Raw genomic sequence first — 21,340 nt, forward strand, 5'->3', positions numbered from 1 at the left:
AATAATATATATTGTTGTTGTTTTTTGATAATATGTAAAAAAAATAATTAAATATTTATAAACATTAATTCCCACTGATGTTACGTTTTATTATTTAAATCACTATGATTGGGCGGACTTCCGGTTTGTTGTTGCTGCTGCTGCAGTTGTTGTTGGTTTTGTTGTTGTTGCTGTTGCTGTGACGTCAGTATTGTTGGTGTTGACAGTGTCGAAGCTTGAGTTATGATTGTTGTTGCTGTAATGGTCTGTTGTTGTTGTTGTTGCTGCTGCTGCGGTTGCTGTTGATGCTGTGGCGTTGTTTGTTGTTGGTTCTGTTGTTGTATTGAATGTTGTTGTTGTTGTTGCTGCTGCTGATTGTGATTGTTCAATGGATTATTTGAATTGCACAAAACACTATATACAGAATCGACTTTGCTTAGCTTCTCAAATAGTGGTATCAGCTCCAAGAGTTCACAATCACTGGCATCATCGAACCAGGATTTAACAGGAACCTAGAAAAAAATATTTAAAAAAAATAAATATTTTTTTTCAAATTAAAAAAAATATTTTCCTGCCTTACCGCATTGTCTGGATGAAAGATATAACTAGCCGGTGAATTATCAACAATAACAATTTTCTGCAAATCACGTCCCAGTCGATTTAGATCCTTAATATAATTACCCCTGTAATAAACGCATGATTCCCTAAACAGTCTTGCACGAAAAACGTTCCATCTGCAAAAAAAAAGAAACAAAATTATTAATTTAGGAAATTTTAAAAAATTAGTAAAAAAAATTCCGACTACTCACTTATCTAACAGATCGGCAACGGGATCTGCATATTTGGCTAGTGATGCTGTAAATAATACACATTCATAGAGTTCACCCATTTTTCGTAGGAATTCATCGACATAGGGCCGTTTCAGAACATACACCTGATGTATGGTGCCATCAATTTCCACTGGGACAATAAAATCAGCATTTGGAATTGGCTGGAATGAAATAAAAAAAAACAAAAATTAATATCATAAAAAAATAATGGCATGGTTTTTTTTTACATAAATTTTTTTGGAGGTCTAAATATTTTTTTGGAGAGGCGATGATTTTTTAAATGATTTTTTTTCGGAGCCTAAATGAGGCCTGGGGTGGCGTAGGGGATGATAGATACCAAGCAACGGCTCTGATTGGCTTTAACATGGCGAAGTCCAGGCTTATCTTGGTCCCTCTTTCATTTCAATTGTGGACACTGACCTCCCAGCGGTGCCATACCCCCTAATGTTGACGACCCCCGCAAACGTATAAAGGACCCCGATCTGCGAATCTGCACTTGGAACGTGCGCAGATTGTACAGAACAGGTGCAGTGTTCGCTTTGGCGGATGTACTCAAAAAGTACAGGAAATGCGATGGAATGGGACTGGCGTAAGTAAATCCGATGATTACGCCCTGTATTATAGCTGCCATGAAACGAGACATGAATTTGGCTGCGAATTTATAGGTAACAGGAGAATAGAAGACCTCGTCTCCAGATTCACTCCAGTAGATGAGCGAATTGCTATAATCCGCATAAAAACGAAGTTCTTCTATAGCAGTCTTATTTGCGCCCAAGCTCCGACCAAAGATGAGCAGCCCAAAAAAATATTTTACGAGTGCCTAGAAACAGCATATGATCGCTGCCCTGGGCATGACATAAAAATTCTGCTAGGAGATTTTAATGCAAAAATCGAAAGGGAAAATATCTTTGGCCCCACCGTCGAAAAATTCCGCCTCCATGAAGAAACATCAGACAACGGCATGAGATTGATTGACTACGCGGCAGCAAAAAACATGGTAGTTAGCAGCACCAGATTCAAGCATCTCGATATACACAAGGCCACATGGATTTCTTCCGATCGAACAACGAGAAATCAAATCGATCATGTTGTGATAAACGGAAGGCATTTATCCAGTGTATTAGACGTTCGATCGATCCGAGGAACGAATATCGATTAGGACATTTACCTTGTGGCAGCCAAGGTACACACCCGTCTTAATGTAGCAGCATAGGTGCGATCTAATGTAACACGGAAACTCGTCGTCGAAAAGCTGCAAACACAACAGATAGCAGGAAGCCTACTCCGCTCAACTTACCCAACTGCTTGACGAAATCACCTCTTGTCCCGATAATAGTATAGAAGCACAGTGGCAGAGAAATGCCCACTCCCTACAAACCATCATCAAGAAATCCATGATACGATCAGGAGTGTCGTAATGCTACTGATGTGAAAAAAGCAGCGTATAGGCCAACCCTGCAGACAATAGCAACACGTAACGCGATGGAGAAATATCGGGAAAAGGAGAAACGTATTTTCAGAAAAAAGAAGAAAGAGCTAGAAAAACGTGAGCGTTAGCAAATCGAGATGTATCGAGGAGTCAGAATGAAGTCCGAAAATTCTACCAACGGGTATAAAACCAAACCGAAGGCTTTGGTGCAGGCACATCCTCCTGTAGAGATGAAGAAGGAAACCTGGTGACAGGACAGCGTGCTGAGGATATGGAACGAGCATTTTGAAAAACTTCTGGTATCAAATAGTAGCGGTGAAGAGGATACTCCAGCACCAATAATAGATGTTGGTATAGAGTCCATACTACCTAGCCAAGATGAGGTCAGAATAGCAATCAATCGGCTCAAGAACAATAAAGTAGCAGGAGCCGATGGGTTACCAGTCGAACTATTCAAGACTGCTGGACAGATGCTGGTCAGGAGCATGCACCAGCTAATTAGTACAATTTGGCTAGAGGAATGACTGCCCAATGATTGGAACCAAAGGAGACAATACGATATGTGCCAATAAGTCTCCTTCCCATCGCATATAAAGTCCTATCCAGCGTACTGTGTGAACGACTGAAGCCAATGGTCAATGACATTATTGGACCATACCAATGTGGCCTCAGACCTGGTAAATCCACCATTGACCAGATTTTCACTCTACGCCAAATTCTGGAAAAAACCCATGAAAAACACATCGACACATACCACCTATTCGTCGACTATAAAGCCACATTCGATAGCCCTCTATCCGTTCAGAGGTGTTTAAAGCCATGTCTGCGTTTGGCATTCCTGCAAAATTAATTCGGCTATGCAGAATAACTTTAACTGGCACAAGATCAGCACTTAAAGTCGGAAAGGACCACTCGCCCAGCCCTTTAATACCGAACGAGGAATCAGACAAGGTGACAGTTTGTCGTGTGATCTTTTTAACATCCTGCTGGAAAAGGTCATACGAGAGGCAACAGTGAACAGAAATGGCACTCTGTACACCAAACAACACCAGTTACTTGCCTACGCCGATGACATCGACATAATGGTACCACCTTTAAACCAATTAATAAGGAGTCTGCCAAAGTGGGTCTGGCAGTAAACGGCGAGAAGACCAAACTGATGGTATCAACGCGCAAGACGTCCAGTAGACTCGGACCAATTGTGGAAATTGAGAATTACAGCTTCGAGGTAGTCAAAGAATTTATATACCTTGGTACAGCCATAAACAAAACGAATGACATCAGTTTTGAAATTCGGAGAAGGATAGTGATGGCCAACAGATGCAACTATGGTCTAAGTAAGCAGTTTAGAAACAAGGCCACCTCCCGCCAGACCAAACTCACAATTAACAAGACGCTGATTCTACCCGTGCTTTTATATGAATCGGAAGCATGGGTACTTGCGCGAGCAGATGAGGGAGCTCTTGAAGTGTTTGAGAGAAAAATTTTCCGAAAGATCTATGGGCCGATCTGCGTTGACGGTGAATATCGCCGCCGAATGAACCATGAGTTGTACTACTAGCTATTCCCGGACATCGACATTGTTAGTATGGTATTGAGCTGCAGCGATTACGTTGGCTAGGTCATGTTGTGAGAGGATGGATGAAGATGCCCAGAAGGCCAGAAGGCATATAAAAGCGACCCAGCTGATGGTTCACGCAGAAGGGGAAGGCCACGAATACGTTGGAAAGATCAAGTCGAAGACAACATTGCCGAAAATGGTTTTTCAAATTGGAAAAACTGCGCAAAAGATCGAAGCGCCTGGAAATCTTTTCTAAGCTCCGCTTATGGAAGGAAAGTTCTGTCACAAGGCAGCTAAGTAAAGTAAGAAAGCAATACGAGGCGTGGATTTTTTAAATAATTTTTTTATTTTTTTCTGTGACCTCCTCAACATGAAACCTTACATTGTCCTATCAAGTGTGACAGCCACCACCACAAATGAGTCATCATCATTGGGTCTATTAATTGTTGTTAATGGGAATGCAGGAAAACGAATTCAGGAAATAAAAAAAAAAAACAAGTTCCCAATAAAAAAGCCCGAACTATTTTCATGATTCACGACTATTGCCGAAAATGAAAGAGTGGAATAATGGAAGCAATTCCTTGGAAGGTGGGGAGTGTTGGGAAACTATCACAATAAAACAAAATATTTACAATTTCTTTTATTATACCCTTCACCACTCTGCAGATGTTTGTAACAGGCAAAAGGAAACGAGATCGACACATGGTTTCTTTTGAGAATATGCATAGAATCACTTTTTAAGTCGTCCGTCCGTCTTTCCATCGGTCCATGTTAAATTGTAAACAATGAACAGGTCGCATTTATTATCCGAATTGGATGAAATTTGGCACAGCTCATCTATTTGGCCCAAGGACGAACCCTATTGAAATTGGGAAAAATCGGTTTAGATTTATATATAGCTCCCATATATATTTTTGTCCGATTTAAGGTAAATGGTGCACCAAATTCCATATATATTCTTCAATTTGAACGAAATTTGGCATAGCGTACTTAATAAAGTCTAGAACAATGTGTGTTAAATTCCGTGAAGATTGGTTCAGATTTAGATATAGCTCCCACATATATTTTCGTCCGATTTTACGTAAATGGTGCACCAAAGTACATATATATCCTTCGATTTGCACGAAATTTGGCAGAGCGTACTGAATGAAGTCTAGAGTGATGTGTGTTAAGTTTCGCGAAAATCGGTTCAGATTTAGATATAGCTCCCATATATATGTTCGTCCGATTTTATGTAAATGGCGCACAAAAGACCCTATATATCCTTCGATTTTCACGAAATTTGGCAAAGCGTACTGAATTGAGTTTAGAATGATGTGTGTTAAATTTCATGAAGATCGGTTCAGATTTAGATATAGCTCCCATATATATTTTTGTCCGATTTTATGTAAATGGTGCACCAAAGTCCCTATATATCCTTCGATTTGCACGAAATTTGGCATGGCGTACTGAATCGAGCCTAGAACAATGTGTGTTAAATTTCGTGAAGATCGGTTCAGATTTAGATATAGCTCCCATATATATTTTCGTCCGATTTAAGGTAAATGGCGCACAAAAGACCCTATATATCCTTCGATTTGCACGAAATTTGGCACAGCGTACTGAATTGAGTCTAGAACGATGTGTGTTAAATTTCGCGAAAATCGGTTCAGATTTTGATATAGCTCCCATATATATTTTTGTCCGATTTTATGTAAATGGCGCACAAAAGACCCTATATATTCTTCGATTTCCACGAAATTTGGCATGGCGTACTGAATTGAGTTTAGAATGATGTGTGGTAAGTTTCGGGAAAATCGGTTCAGATGTCGATATAGCTCCAACATATACATATTCGTATTCTTCCGATTTTACTCTCTAAATCTGCCCGAATGAAATTAACGTTCTCATAGTTTGCAGATTGATATGAGTATATCCCTTCAAGGGAACATTGACATGTAATTGTAAGGGTACATATGTACCCAAAGTGCTGAAGGGTATCATATAGTCGACCCAGCCCGACTTTACTACTTTCCTTACTGGAAAATGGTTTAGGTAACTTTATTCTATTTTTAGTCTTAGCAAATAATTTATTGCTTTGAACTTTGCAGACTATATCAGGAACACAATCGTGTTGTTGTTGTTGGTCGGAGTTGCCTTGACAAGGACGTAATAGCAGGATAAATTAGTGACAAGTAAATGCCAACACCACCACTAACAAGGAATGTGTGCGTGTGTGTGGGGAGGGAAGGTGGAAAATTAGTTGGAAATATTGTGTGTGTTTATATTTATAGATATTTAACGAAGGTAAGTGGTAGTGAGGGGGTTCGGAGGTAGGATAAAAATAGATGAAAAAAACTGCAGCTTGATTTTTTAAAATTAATTTTGAGGATAATCAAAAAGGCGTAAGATTCTCCAAAAATATTTTTTCATACAACAGAAAAACTTCGTTTTCTAAATTTTTCTTTAATTAAAAAAAAAAAATCCAAAATTTTTTTTTAATTTAAAAAAAAATTTGTCCAATTTTTTTTCATACAACAAAAAACTTCGATTTCTAATTTTTTTTATTAATTTTCAAAAAAAAAAAATTAAACTTTTTTTCAATTTTTTTTTTAATTTTTTTTTCAAAAAAAATAAATTAAAAAATCCCTGTTCATACAATAAAAAACTTAGATTTCTATTTTTTTATTAACTTTCAAAAAAAATTAAACTTTTTTTTCAATTTTTTTTTTTAAATTTTAAAATTATTTTTTTTTCAAAAAAAAAAAAAAAAATAATAAATAAAAAAATATCTGTTCTCTTACCTTAAAACTACTGTGCACTAATGTCTCATCCAAATCGATGACCATGCATTTTTTGTGCATATCCGAGTGCCTAACCTGAGGTAGGAGATACCGTTGTTGGTCCGGTAATGGTGGCGGTGTGGTCGAACCATCAATGGGTGTGCCATTTTGATTTGTTTTTGTACGATTGCGACGCCAGCAGCATAAAATCGATTGAAAGAAACCGCGTTTCTGGGGCTTTAGACGTTCGACATCATCTGGGAAGGAGAAAAAGAAAAATTACAAAAAGAGATTAATAAATATTATTAAAAAAATATAAAAACGCAGCCTAAAAGTATGCTTTAAATTTTAAAACCCGCAAATTGTATATAAGGCGTGGATTTTTTAATTAATTTTTTCGAGGCCTAAAAGAGGTGGGGATTTTTTTAAATATTTTTTCGGGGTCTATATAAGGCGTGGATTTTTAATTAATTTTTTCGAGGCCTATAAGAGGTGGGGATTTTTTAAATATTTTTTTTCGGGGTCTATATAAGGCGTGAATTTTTTAAATAATTTTTTTTCGGGGTCTATATAAGGCGTGAATTTTTTAAATAATTTTTTTCGGGGTCTATATAAGGCGTGAATTTTTTAAATAATTTTTTTCGGGGTCTATATAAGGCGTGAATTTTTTAAATAATTTTTTTCGGGGTCTATATAAGGCGTGGATTTTTTAAATAATTTTTTTCGGGGTCTATATAAGGCGTGAATTTTTTAAATAATTTTTTTCGGGGTCTATATAAGGCGTGAATTTTTTAAATAATTTTTTTCGGGGTCTATATAAGGCGTGAATTTTTTAAATAATTTTTTTCGGGGTCTATATAAGGCGTGGATTTTTTTAATAATTTTTTTCGGGGTCTATATAAGGCGTGAATTTTTTAAATAATTTTTTTCGGGGTCTATATAAGGCGTGAATTTTTTAAATAATTTTTTTCGGGGTCTATATAAGGCGTGGATTTTTTTAATAATTTTTTTCGGGGTCTATATAAGGCGTGAATTTTTTAAATAATTTTTTTCGGGGTCTATATAAGGCGTGAATTTTTTAAATAATTTTTTTCGGGGTCTATATAAGGCGTGAATGTTTTAAATAATTTTTTCGGGGTCTATATAAGGCGTGAATTTTTTAAATAATTTTTTTCGGGGTCTATATAAGGCGTGAATGTTTTAAATAATTTTTTCGGGGTCTATATAAGGCGTGAATTTTTTAAATAATTTTTTTCGGGGTCTATATAAGGCGTGAATGTTTTAAATAATTTTTTCGAGGCTTATAAGAGGTGGGAATTTTTTTTAAATATTTTTTCGGGGTATATAAGGCGTGAATTTTTTAAATAATTTTTTTCGGGGTCTATATAAGGCGTGGATTTTTTAAATAATTTTTTTCGGGGTCTATATAAGGCGTGAATTTTTTAAATAATTTTTTTCGTCGTCTATATAAGGCGTGAATTTTTTAAATAATTTTTTTCGGGGTCTATATAAGGCGTGAATTTTTTAAATAATTTTTTTCGGGGTCTATATAAGGCGTGAATTTTTTAAATAATTTTTTTCGGGGTCTATATAAGGCGTGAATTTTTTAAATAATTTTTTTCGGGGTCTATATAAGGCGTGAATTTTTTCAATAATTTTTTTCGGGGTCTATATAAGGCGTGAATTTTTTAAATAATTTTTTTCGGGGTCTATATAAGGCGTGGATTTTTTAAATAATTTTTTTCGGGGTCTATATAAGGCGTGAATTTTTTAAATAATTTTTTTCGTCGTCTATATAAGGCGTGAATTTTTTAAATAATTTTTTTCGGGGTCTATATAAGGCGTGAATTTTTTAAATAATTTTTTTCGGGGTCTATATAAGGCGTGAATTTTTTAAATAATTTTTTTCGGGGTCTATATAAGGCGTGAATTTTTTCAATAATTTTTTTCGGGGTCTATATAAGGCGTGAATTTTTTAAATAATTTTTTTTCGGGGTCTATATAAGGCGTGGATTTTTTAAATAATTTTTTTCGGGGTCTATATAAGGCGTGAATTTTTTAAATAATTTTTTTCGGGGTCTATATAAGGCGTGAATTTTTTAAATAATTTTTTTCGGGGTCTATATAAGGCATGAATTTTTTAAATAATTTTTTTCGGGGTCTATATAAGGCGTAAATTTTTTAAATAATTTTTTTCGGGGTCTATATAAGGCGTGAATTTTTTAAATAATTTTTTTCGGGGTCTATATAAGTCGTGGATTTTTTAAATAATTTTTTTTCGGGGTCTATATAAGGCGTGAATTTTTTAAATATTTTTTTTCTGGGTCTATATAAGGCGTGAATTTTTTAAATAATTTTTTTCGGGGTCTATATAAGGCGTGGACTTTTTAAATAATTTTTTTTCAAGCCCTAATATGAAGCGTCGATTTTAAAAGTATGTCAATTTTCTTAACAAAATCAGTATTAAAATTTTTTTCTTTTACTTCCTAAAAGTATGCTTTAAAAAATAATTTATTAACATAGCATCGAAACCTTTTTACAAATATTGGTCTCATTATCATAAAATATCGAAAGACAACAGATGATACATTTCAACCTCAAAGTAATTAAAAAAAAAATATATGAAAATCGAACAAACAAAAATCTGACCCTGAAAGTAGGCAACAATTTTTTTTGATGATGCTTAAAAACTAATGGAAAAAAGGATCCTATGTAGAATGCACAATAAATAAAACAAATACCTATTGCCCGGCTGCCCACCACCCTTCAAAAAGCAATGGATGGCCAATGGAGGTCATTTTCGAATATTAATACTTCATACATATATAAAAATAAGTTTGGCATACATTTAGGCTGTTTTTATTTTAGGTCTTCAATGCCGGTGGTCTATTGATGTTCAAGAACAACAAAAATAAATGTATAAACTTTGTGAACCATAAACCACTCAGCATTGAAAATAATGTAGCATGACGGTCACCTTTTTGTAGCGATGTCATCATCAACACCCATAATGCCATAAAAAAATATATAAATATGCTTGTCATTAAAGCATATCCCCAGGGGCTGGATGGGTGGTGGGTGCTAGAGGTGTTACCTATTTTAAAACCATATTTTTTATTAAAAAAAAAATAGAAGATAGAGACACATTTCTGGGAATTATTTTCCAGCTATTTGGTATCTAGGTGTGTGTGTGTGTGTGAAGTATAATTTAAATAGATAATGTTGCCTACTTTTGTGGGGTTCAATTTGGTTTATTACTTTTTTCTGGGTTACAAAGTATTTTTAATAGGAGACAAATGAAATTTGTCTATCAAAAGGCACAAAAATATCGTTTTAAAATTGACACCCAAAAGTATGCTATATTTTTTGGCTAAATATTTTTTAATTTAGCTTCAAAAAAAAAATCCTTCAATCCAATATCCTTTGTCTTTGGCAGGATCCACACACATCACTGATATAATGCAAGGCTATCACTTAGCTATTCGCTACCTACATCCTACTCTCTCCCTCCTACCAACTACTATGCCCAAAAGTATGCTACATTTGTTCGATAAATATTTTTTAATTTAGCTTTAAAAAAAAATCAAAAATATTCTTACGAAAAAGGCTTCTATCCCATATCTGCTCATAATTTAAAATCAATAATTTGTTTCCAATAAAAACCCGTCTTAATTGCCTTCAACATTTCAACAAACCTCAAAGGCAAGCTGCAGCAGCAGGGTCACTTCACTTCGACCAGCAGGAGGCCTCCACGAACAAAAAAAAAATCCCACCTTTTTTTCTAGTACCGAAAATTATATTATAATGTTGTCTTTGGCAGGATCCATACACATCACTGATATAATGCAAGGCTATCACTCAGCTATTCGCTACCTACATCCTACTCTCCCTCCTACCACCTACTATGCCCAAAAGTATGCTACATTTTTAATTTAGCTTTAAAAAATCCAAAATTTTCTTTGGAAAAAACTGTTTTTCACTACCTGCTCATAATTTATAATCAATAATATGTTTCCAATAAAAACCCGTCTTAATTGCCTTCAACATTTATAAGCCTTAAAGGCCAGCAGCAGGGTCACTTCACTTCGACCAGCAGGAGGCCCCCACGAACAATAAAAAAAGAAATTCCCACCTTTTTCTAGTACAGGGAAATTATATTATAATGTTGTCTGTGGCAGGACACAGGATCCACACACATCACTGATATAATGCAAGGCTATCACTCAGCTATTGGCTACCTACATCCTACTCTCCCTCCTATCACCTACTATGCCCAAAAATATGCTACATTTGTTCGATAAATAATATAAAAAACTGCTATCCAATATCTGCTAACAATTCATAATCAATATTTGTTTCCTGTGAAAAAATTGTCTTCAACATTAATAAACCTCAAAGGCCAGCAACAGAGTCTCTTGGACCTTCAGGAGACCCCCTCCTATCAACAATAAAAAAATATGTCCACCTTTTTGCTAGTACCGGAAATTATATTATAATGTTGTCTCTGACAGGTCACAGGATCCACACACACATCACTGGAATAATGCAAGGCTATCACTCAGCTATTTACTACCTACCTCCTACTTTCCCTCCTACCACCTACTACTACTACTACTCTACCTAACACCTAAGAGTATGCAATACTTATTCACTTACACTACACCTACCACCTCCCTCCCTCCTACCACCTACTTCTACTTCACTATCACATCACACACCACTGTTGTAGTTATCATTCGATGTAAAATATGAAGTCCATTGAAAAAAAAAAAAAAATACTGGTAACTGAAAATAACACCTGTTTTTGTTTTAACCTAACACCTAAGAGTATGCAATACTTATTCACTTACACTACACCTACCACCTCCCTCCCTCCTACCACCTACTACTACTTCACTATCACATCACACACACCACTGTTGTAGTTATCATTCGATGTAAAATATTAAGTCCATTGAAAAAATGAAAAAAAGAAAAAAAAATACTGGTAACCTAACACCTAAGAGTATGCAATACTTATTCACTTCTAAGCTACCACTCACCATTTTTTCCCATAAAATGGAACACACATGTAATAATTAAATTCCTAACACAACATTTGTGTGACCGACCGACCGACCGAACGACCACCTTGTCCTAACCACCTAAACTCTCCACCACGCTTTGGGATTTGAAGAACCTTGAAGTATGCTACAATTTCAATGCATGTGGAGAAGCCTTAAAGTATACTTCAAAGTACACACAGACAAATGTCATTCTGGGTGGTCTGTAGTAGTAGGTGGTAGATGGGTAGGTAGGTAGGATAGCTTATTAAATATGTATATGGTTTAACAACAACAAAAACAACACCAACAACTAAGTAAATAAATAAACATATTGTGTGTTTTGGAGGAACTTTTATGTTTTCTCCATAACACGACCAACAACAACAAAAGTAAGGTCGTAAGAAGGGTCGACCCCAAACATTTTTTTTATGTAGTCCACAAAAAAAAAAAAAAAATTGTGTGATGGAGAGGTTGAAGGAGTGATTTCTTGCGTTCTTTGCAGATTATTTGTTGCCTATTGTCAGAACATGTCTTTAATGATCTGCTCGATGTGTACCATCCGTCACATCCATCCATTTGTCATAATCACAAAATAATTGACGATGACATTTGACTTGTGCGCCAAAAAATTATTAATGACAGTCAGGTCAGGTCAGGTTGATTTTTCTTTTCGTTTGGCAAATTGCTGTCAATATTCGTCAAAAGAAAAAAAAAACAATTTAATGGTTTCTTCGTTTTTCAGTCTTACCAACAACAACAACAATAACAAAAAAGGATGACAGAACGCAATTAAAAAAATAGACAGGAGAAGTTTTTGGGTGGGTTTGTGGATATTTTATCATCAACGCCCAGACGAAACGGCTAAAGCTAGAATCTTAAAATTTTGGGTGAGGTTCACTCTTGGTCCAAAGGTGACAGATAAGGCTGGATTTTTGGAAATTCGTACTAGAACTAAAAAGTACTAAATGTGATACCATTTGTGTTTGGCGAACCGGTGGAGCTAGAACTCTAAAATTTGGTTTGGTGGTCGTTGATGGAGTGTAGGATAGATGTACCAAAGGATTTTTGGAAAATCGAACTATAAATATCCGAAAAATACAAAAGTGTACTAAATTTGGTTCAATTTTGTAGCGTGTGAACGGATAGCGCTAAAAACTCGAAATTTGGAGTGTGAATTAGGGTTGAGAAGTAGGTTCCATTTAAGGAGATGGTTTTGAAAGCATGTACTCATGTGTACGAAAAGTACTATATGGTACTATATTTGGTACATATTTATTTTGGAGATATAAATCGAGCTGGAATCCTGGATTTTGAAATTAACATTACCGTCGGAGTCTAGGATTGGGATATGAACGTAGTTTTGAAAATTTGTTACTTATGTGTACGAAAAGTACTAAATAGTACTATAATCGGTACAGTTTGGATTTGGGGAACAATGAAATTTGAAGTTAGGATCACTGTAGGGGTGTGGGATCACGATTCAGTTTAAAAAATTAATATTTATGGGTACTAAATGGTACTAAATTTGGTACAATTTGAATTGTGGATGAACCGATAGAGTTGGAATCTTGAAATTTTGATTTAGGAAGTGTCGAATTGGGGTATGTAGGAAGTTTTGGAAATTGCTACTACTGTGTACTAAATTTAGTACAATTTGAATTGTGGGTGAACGGATAGAGTTGGAATCCTAAAACTTGGATTTAGGATCCACTATGGAGGTGTAGGCTTGTGCTAAGAAGGAGGTTTTAGAAATTCGTACTGCGGTGTACTAAATTTGGTACAATTTGAATTGTAGGTGAGAGCCGATAGAGTTGGTAACCTGAAACATGGATTTAGGATCAGGTAGGATTGGGATAAGAAGGATATTTTGGAAATTGGTACTACGGTGTACTAAATTTGGTACAATTTGAATTGTGAGTGAACCGATAGTGTTGGAATCCTGAAACTTGGATTAAGGATCACTGTGGGCGTTTAGGTTTTCGGTTAAGTAGGAAGTTTTGGAAATTCGTACTACTGTGTACTATATATAGTACAATTTGAATTGTGGGTGAACCAATAGAGTTGAAATTCTGAAATTTGAATTTGGAATCATTGAGTAGGAAACATTTTGCTTATTAGAGAATACTTTTTAGTCTAAAAAAGTCCAGTAAAGGCTTTACAATTGATTTTTGGTACTTAAAATCAATAAAAATAATGTTTAAACAATTTTTCGGATATAAGAAACATGTTGCTTATAAGCGAAATTTTATTTTTTTAGTCAAAAAATGTCCAATAGAGACTTTTTCATTGATTTCTGGTAATTAAATTCAATAAAATAAATTTAAAAAAAAATCGAATATAAGGAACATGTTGCTTATAACCGAAATTTTATTTTTTAGTCAAAAAAGTGTAATAAAGGATTTTAGCTATTTTAATAATAAAAATTTCATTTTTTTTGCAAATTTTCGTTTATAAGGAACATGTTGCTTAAAAGTGAAAACATATTTTTTAGTCTGTAAAGACATTTCCAATAGACAATTAGCTCAATAAAGATATTTCTATGGATTTTTGGTATTTATATCCAATAAAATCAATTTTTAAAAAAATGTTCGGATATAAGAAACATGTTGTTTATAAACGAAAAAATATTTTTTTAGTCAAAAAAAGTATTACACATTAGTAATAATTTTTGCTATTTTAATTCAATAAAAATTAATTTTTTGCAAATTTTCGGTTATAACAAACATCTTGCTTATAAGTGAAATTTTATTTTTTTTAGTCAAAAAAGTGATTTTTACAATTTTAATTCAATAAAAATTTCAATTTTTACAAATTTTCGGATATAAGAAAGATGTTGCTTATAAGCGTAAAACATTTTTTTTTGTATATTTTGAGTATATAAAAACGTATCTATAGATTTTTGAAAAAAGAAAATGTAGCAAAAAAAATTTTATAAGTATATTTTTTTATAAAAAACTATTTAAAATTTTATAAAAAAAAATTCATTGAAAATTCATTTAAAATCGAATTTCTTCCTTTTTATTGAATCCACAATATAAATCATTTATAAAAGCGGAATAAAATTGAACCCTATTTCTTCCTCTTCCCATTATTTTTTTTTGTATTACAAATTAATGTCATTGTTAGGCGTTGATTGAATTTCTCTCTGTCTTTTTTTATACTAAGCCTTAGGCTGACCCACAGAACAACAGCAGCAATTACAACAAAACAACCAACCAGTGTCCATAGATAACAACAACAACAATGACAAAAGTGAAAAAATCAATAATGACTGACAGAACCAGGACGACAGCAGGAGGAGGAGAATAGATAACAAAAAAAAAACTTGGCTGTGTGGCGATGACAAGAACAATATCATCGACAGATGGAAATGACAACAACAATAACATGACCGATAACAAGAAGAACCACAACAACAACAATATCGAGAATTGTTGTAATGTAAAAAAATTAATTGCTGCTAAGTTATGGACAGATAAATCAATGATGGTAGGATGGAAGAATGGATGGATGGATTGGACAAATTTCTGTATGTGCCCGAATGAGAGACAGGACACTTACATACATCGACAAATGGGAATTGCTGCCTGTTGATGGTTAAGGCAGAAAGGACAAAAGGTGTGGTGGAGAAGCTGGTGAGAGGTGACAGAGGAAGAAAAAAAATCAATTCCATCTAAAGAATGGTTGACAGGAAATAATTATCAAAGTTCGCAGGATAAAGGGTTTGGAAAAAAATCAATTAATTTTTTTGCTCAATAAAGAAACAAATTCTATTGAAAATGATTAAAGGTGAAGACGCTTAATGACAACAGGGTGGAGAAAAATATCAATTTGAAATCTACGAAATTTGTCATTTATAAAAAAATATTTAAAAAATTCTGGCTTTGAAGAAAATATGTTAAATTTTCCACAACATTTGAAAATCTCTTAAAGTCCAATTTAGTAGTCAATATATGGGAGTTCGTTCGCTATAATTTGCATTTAGGCTTATAAGCGATAGGTGGTGGAGCGGCTATAAGGAATTACACTCCATTATCACAATATTGTCGATAACAGCGTGCAGAGTTGTGTCTTCGCTATCGATCACAGGGTGGTGATTGCAAATCACCACGAAATTACTCATTTTAAAATTAAAAAAAAAAACTCTTTTTATTTTAAACAAGTTTCATATAAGCGGTTGTTTCTTATAACCGTATAATTTTTTTTAATCCATGACTACCTCAATGGGAACCCATAACCCATATAAAAAATAAATCAATTACAAAATGTCCCCCATTGTTCTAAAACAACCAACCAAACAACATAATTTCACAATGAAATGTAAAGCATACCCTAAGGCGCTTGCAATATATGCCATAACATATTTTTAATGGCGGTTACAAAAGAATCAGAAAAAAAATGTTTGGTTTTTTGTTTCAAACAAAACAATTTAATACCAATTTATTCAATACAACACTACAACAACTAACAATGGATTGAAAGAAAAGAAAAGAAAAAAAAAAACGGTACGCGTAAGCCAAAGGTAAAAATCTCGTTGTAATCCGCAAGAATCGACCTAAGCAATAATAACCTGTCTGTGTCTGTCATAACAAGATAATGTCAAAACCCCTAAAGGCAAGAAAAACAAAAACACACACACAAGTCAAAAGACAATGACCGGTTAAAAGCCACATATTTGAAAAGAACGAAAAAAATCGAAACAAAAGATTATTTTCTTTGGGATCAAGAATCAGCTGAAGAAAAAAATGGAAAGCATATTTCTAGGTGCAAAAAAATATATGAGAACTTTTTTAAAGCACAACCATTGCAGGCAATTATATAATACATATTATAAAATCTACGCCATCTATAGGCCAGGGAATACTTCTTTAATAAATCTACGCCATCTATAGGCCAGGGAATACTTCTTTAATAAATCTACGCCATCTATAGGCCAGGGAATACTTCTTTAATAAATCTACGCCATCTATAGGCCAGGGATTACTTCTTTAATAAATCTACGCCATCTATAGGCCAGGGAATACTTCTTTAATAAATCTACGCCATCTAGAGGTCAGGGAATACTTATTTAATAAATCTACGCCATCTATAGATCTCTTAAACACTTGTTTAAAAAATGTACGCCATCTATAGATTACGAAAAGAATTATTTAAAAAATCTACGTCTTCTATAGACCTTGGCCTCCTACAAGCCTCTGAAAAAAATTATTTAAATAACCGATACCTTAGAGTAGGCTTCGGAAAAAATACATTGATAGGTGATTTATGAGAGTTTATTCAAAATCGATACAAATTGTCTTATCGTACTTTAGTCAATCGCTGAATTACTCTTCATTATCAACATTGTCGATAACAAAGTTTTGGTTTGTTTCTTGGCATCGATCACAGGGTGGTGATTGCAATTCACCACTGGTGGGTGATTTGTGTCTACGCTAGCGGCAGTTGTCTAAACTACGTTGTAGTTTAGTATTATTTTAAATGAATTCCCATAGAAAAAATGATTTAAAAAATCTACGCCTTCTATGGGCCTTGGGAAAAATTATTTAAAAATCTACGCCTTCTATAGGCCTTGGAAAAAAATTATTTAACAAATCTACGCCTTCTATAGGCCTTGGAAAAAAATTATTTAACAAATCTACGCCTTCTATAGGCCTTGGAAAAAAATTATTTAACAAATCTACGCCTTCTATAGGCCTTGGAAAAATGTATTTAAAAAATCTACGCCTTCTATAGGCCTTGGAAAAATGTATTTAAAAAATCTACGCCTTCTATAGGCCTTGGAAAAATGTATTTAAAAAATCTACGCCTTCTATAGGCCTTGGAAAAATGTATTTAAAAAATCTACGCCTTCTATAGGCCTTGGAAAAATGTATTTAAAAAATCTACGCCTTCTATAGGCCTTGGAAAAATGTATTTAAAAAATCTACGCCTTCTATAGGCCTTGGAAAAATGTATTTAAAAAATCTACGCCTTCTATAGGCCTTGGAAAAATGTATTTAAAAAATCTACGCCTTCTATAGGCCTTGGAAAAATGTATTTAAAAAATCTACGCCTTCTATAGGCCTTGGAAAAATGTATTTAAAAAATCTACGCCTTCTATAGGCCTTGGAAAAATGTATTTAAAAAATCTACGCCTTCTATAGGCCTTGGAAAAATGTATTTAAAAAATCTACGCCTTCTATAGGCCTTGGAAAAATGTATTTTAAAAATCTACGCTTTCTATTGGCCTTGGAAAAAATTATTTAAAAAAACTACGCCTTCTATAGGCCTTGGAAAAAAATATTTAAAAAAATCTACGCCTTCTATAGGCCTTGGAAAAAATTATTTAAAAAATCTACGCCTTCTGTAGAACTTGGAAAAAATTATTTAAAAAATCTACGCCTTCTATTGGCCTTGGAAAAAATTATTTAAAAATCTACGCCTTCTATAGGCCTTGGAAAAAAATTATTTAAAAAATCTACGCCTTCTATGGGCCTTGGAAAAAATTATTTAAAAAATCTACACTTTCTATAGGCCTTGGAAAAAATTATTTAAAAAATCTACGCCTTCTATAGGCCTTGGAAAAAATTATTTAAAAAATCTATGGCGCGGCTATAACGAATTACACTTCATTATCACAATATTGTCGATAACAGCGTTCAGAGTTGTGTCTTCGCTATCGATCACAGGGTGGTGATTTCCCTTGACCACCACGGTTGGGTGATTCGTGTCTACGCTGCAAATGCAAATATCTAGCGGCAGTTGTCTAAACTAATTTGTAGTTTAATATAATATTGAGTGAAGTCTCATAAATGTCCTACTAATATGTAGGGCATTGGATTTAGCCAAGAACAATATTATTTAAAAATTATATAGAAGGGCTATAGAAGGGTTATAGGCATCGAAAAATTTATAAAAAAAAAATTCTACGCCTTCTATGAATCTCTTCTCTCTCTCTCTCTCTGCCTCTTTTTCTCCTGACGGCGCATAATTTCCGTGAAACTTTCCATTTGTGTTAAGTGTAATTTAATTTGTCGTTGTAGTTTTTTTCCGATATATAACATTTTTTAATGGATATTAAAAAGTTTTTAATTGCCTTTTATCATGCAACATAAATGTGATTCTGTTTTTTTAATTTAATATAAAAAAACTTAAATGATGCAAGTCAGGGAAAGTGCAGGGTAATTATTTTTTATTATGACAGCCTAAATGTAGGCTACATGTATTACTGGTGGGGAGGGGAGACTAAATGTTTTGAAATGTGTTGCAGCTAATTTAAAAATAATTAGTGTGTTTTTTTGTATTTTAAGAACATTTTATTTTTAAGTTTTTTTTATATACCTAACACCTCAAAGTATACTTTGTTTTTATAAGAACTTCCAAAAATATACTAGACTACAATTTTTCTCTTTTGTTTTTAATAATTTAATTCACTTAAGTATTTTGTGTGTGTGTGTTTTTAATCCTCTGCGGAATACTCTTTGCCCTCCCCCTTGCCATCGCTTGAACCAGACGCCAGCCATCAGGGCAGGCCATTAAAAAATCTTTGGCCTGTATTTTTTGAAAAAGCAGAAACCTTCAACAAGTGTTCCCCTGGCTAAAGTCTAAACTATTAAAAAAACCCAATAACTATTATAGCGGTCGTTGTTGTTGTTGCTATTTTTGCTGCACCACGTAATAGAGATTGCGTGTTCAGGGTCTATGCCATTTAAACTAAATACAGAAGCAAAAAAAAAAAAACTAAACTCCCACCGCCTCTCCCACGCTTCGGCAGACAGCGTAACAACAAATAATCACATTTATTTCTAAATGAGAATTAAGTGCAGCACACTAGGCACTTTTTTTGCAAATTATTTGAGACACGAGCCGTAGATTTTTGGTGGAATATTTCAAAACAAATTACTGCATTTAGGGGTCATCACTCCATACATCATCATCATCCCAGGGGAATGAGAGGAGTAAGAGATTATAGTTTGTCGCAAAGAAAAAACAAAATAATTGACCTCTTTATGAATATTCATGGCAAATCCTAAATGTATGCCTGTAAAAAATATTTACAAATATAACTGTCTGTCTTTGTCCCATAAATGTTATCAATGACCTCTATTGCCAAATAAATACATATATAAAATTTGCAAATATTTTGAAATATTTTTTTATAGACAATTAATTCAACCACGAGGAGCACATTTAGATTTCGAAATATTTGCATTTTCCTAAGCAGCCTAAATGTAGGCTTTACAAAAAGAAAAAAAACATCTTCTCAAGGTATGGGTATATAAAATAAATATTTTCAAGACCTGTAGTAAGAGTTTTTAAATAATTTGCAATTTTTCCAAGGTCTAAAAAAGGCGTAGAATTTTTAAATAATTTTTTCCAAGGTCTAAAAAAGGCGTAGATTTTTTAAATAATTTTTTCCAAGGCCTAAAGAAGGCGTAGATTTTTGAAATAATTTTTTTCTAAGGTCTAAAAAAAGGCGTAGATTTTTAAATAATTTTTTCCAAGGCCTATAGAAGGCGTAGATTTTTGAAATAATTTTTTCTAAGGTCTAAAAAAAGGCGTAGATTTTTAAATAATTTTTTCCAAGGCCTATAGAAGGCGTAGATTTTTTAAATAATTTTTTCTAAGGTCTAAAAAAAGGCGTAGATTTTTTAAATAATTTCTTCTAAGGTCTTAAAAAGGCGTAGATTTTTTAAATAATTTTTTCTAAGGTCTAAAGAAGGCGTAGATTTTTTAAATAATTTTTTCTAAGGTCTAAAAACGGCGTAGATTTTTTCTAAGGTCTAAAAAAGGCGTAGATGTTTTAAATAATTTTTTCTAAGGTCTAGAAAAGGCGTAGATTTTTAAATAATTTTTTCCAAGGCCTATAAAGGTCGTAAATTTTTTAAATATTTTTTTCCAAGGTCTATAAAGTTTGTAAATTTTTTAAATATTTTTTTCCAAGGCCTATAAAGGTCGTAAATTTTTAAAATATTTTTTCTTCTAATGCTTCTAGAAGGCGTAGATTTTGTGTGACATATAAAAGATCAATGTCTAGATAAGTAGGGGATTTATGGGAATTCCTTCAAAATCGTATCATATTGCATTTGTCACACCTCACTTCATTATCGACATCACCTTTCTGGGTTGTGTCTTCGCTATCGCGTCACAGCGTTGGACAGCAATACATTATTGCTGATTCGCATCTTCTCTACCATAATGAACAACGCCACCTAGCATCGTTTGTCTGAACTAAGTTGCAATTTAATACCATGTGAAATGATCTCTCATAAATCTTCTACTGATGGAGATGTTGGATTTGGCCATAGGGCTCGTACAAAATTAAAAAAGTTTAACGGAAATAATTCGCAGCGAAAAAAAGGGAGCAAGAGGGGATTTATAGAGAAGTATTAAAATAATTTCTTAAGGGCTATCCAAAGATACGAATTTTTATAATAATTTTTTTCTCTATGCCTCCAAAGATACGAATTATTGTAATATTTTTTTTCTCTAGGCCTATAGAAGGCATAAATTTTTTAAATAATTTTTTCCAAAGCCTTTAGAAGGCGTAAATTTTTAAAGTAATTTTTTCAAGGCGTTTGAATAAATGTGTTTAAAAAAATTACGAACTTTAGATCAATGTCTAGGTTAGTAGTGGATTTATGGGAATTCGTTCAAAATCGTATCATATTGCATTTGTCACATCTCACTTCATTATCGACATTTTGGGAGTGTCTTCGCTATCACGTCACAGCGTTGGACAGCAATACATTATT

The 21,340-nt window shown here is 33.6% G+C and overlaps 1 protein-coding gene across 1 annotated transcript in view; it reads right to left on the reverse strand.

Annotated features, from left to right (window-relative positions):
• The window catches only part of LOC133329344 (phosphatase Herzog), a 115,106-nt gene continuing 93,766 nt past the window's right edge, over nt 1–21,340 (reverse strand). Inside the window, exons 2-5 of the mRNA XM_061537820.1 lie at nt 6,583–6,818; nt 789–970; nt 560–713; nt 1–491 (exon numbers count right to left, since the gene is read on the reverse strand). Of these exons, the coding sequence (XP_061393804.1) occupies nt 81–491; nt 560–713; nt 789–970; nt 6,583–6,818 (983 nt within the window). The 3' untranslated portion in view covers nt 1–80. The remainder of the gene's footprint in view (nt 492–559; nt 714–788; nt 971–6,582; nt 6,819–21,340) is intronic.

The sequence above is a fragment of the Musca vetustissima genome, unplaced genomic scaffold (genome assembly GCF_032173495.1).
Source record: "Musca vetustissima isolate MV318-11 ecotype Yass unplaced genomic scaffold, APGP_CSIRO_Mvet_v1 utg9169, whole genome shotgun sequence".
Classification (NCBI taxonomy): Eukaryota; Metazoa; Arthropoda; class Insecta; order Diptera; family Muscidae; genus Musca; species Musca vetustissima.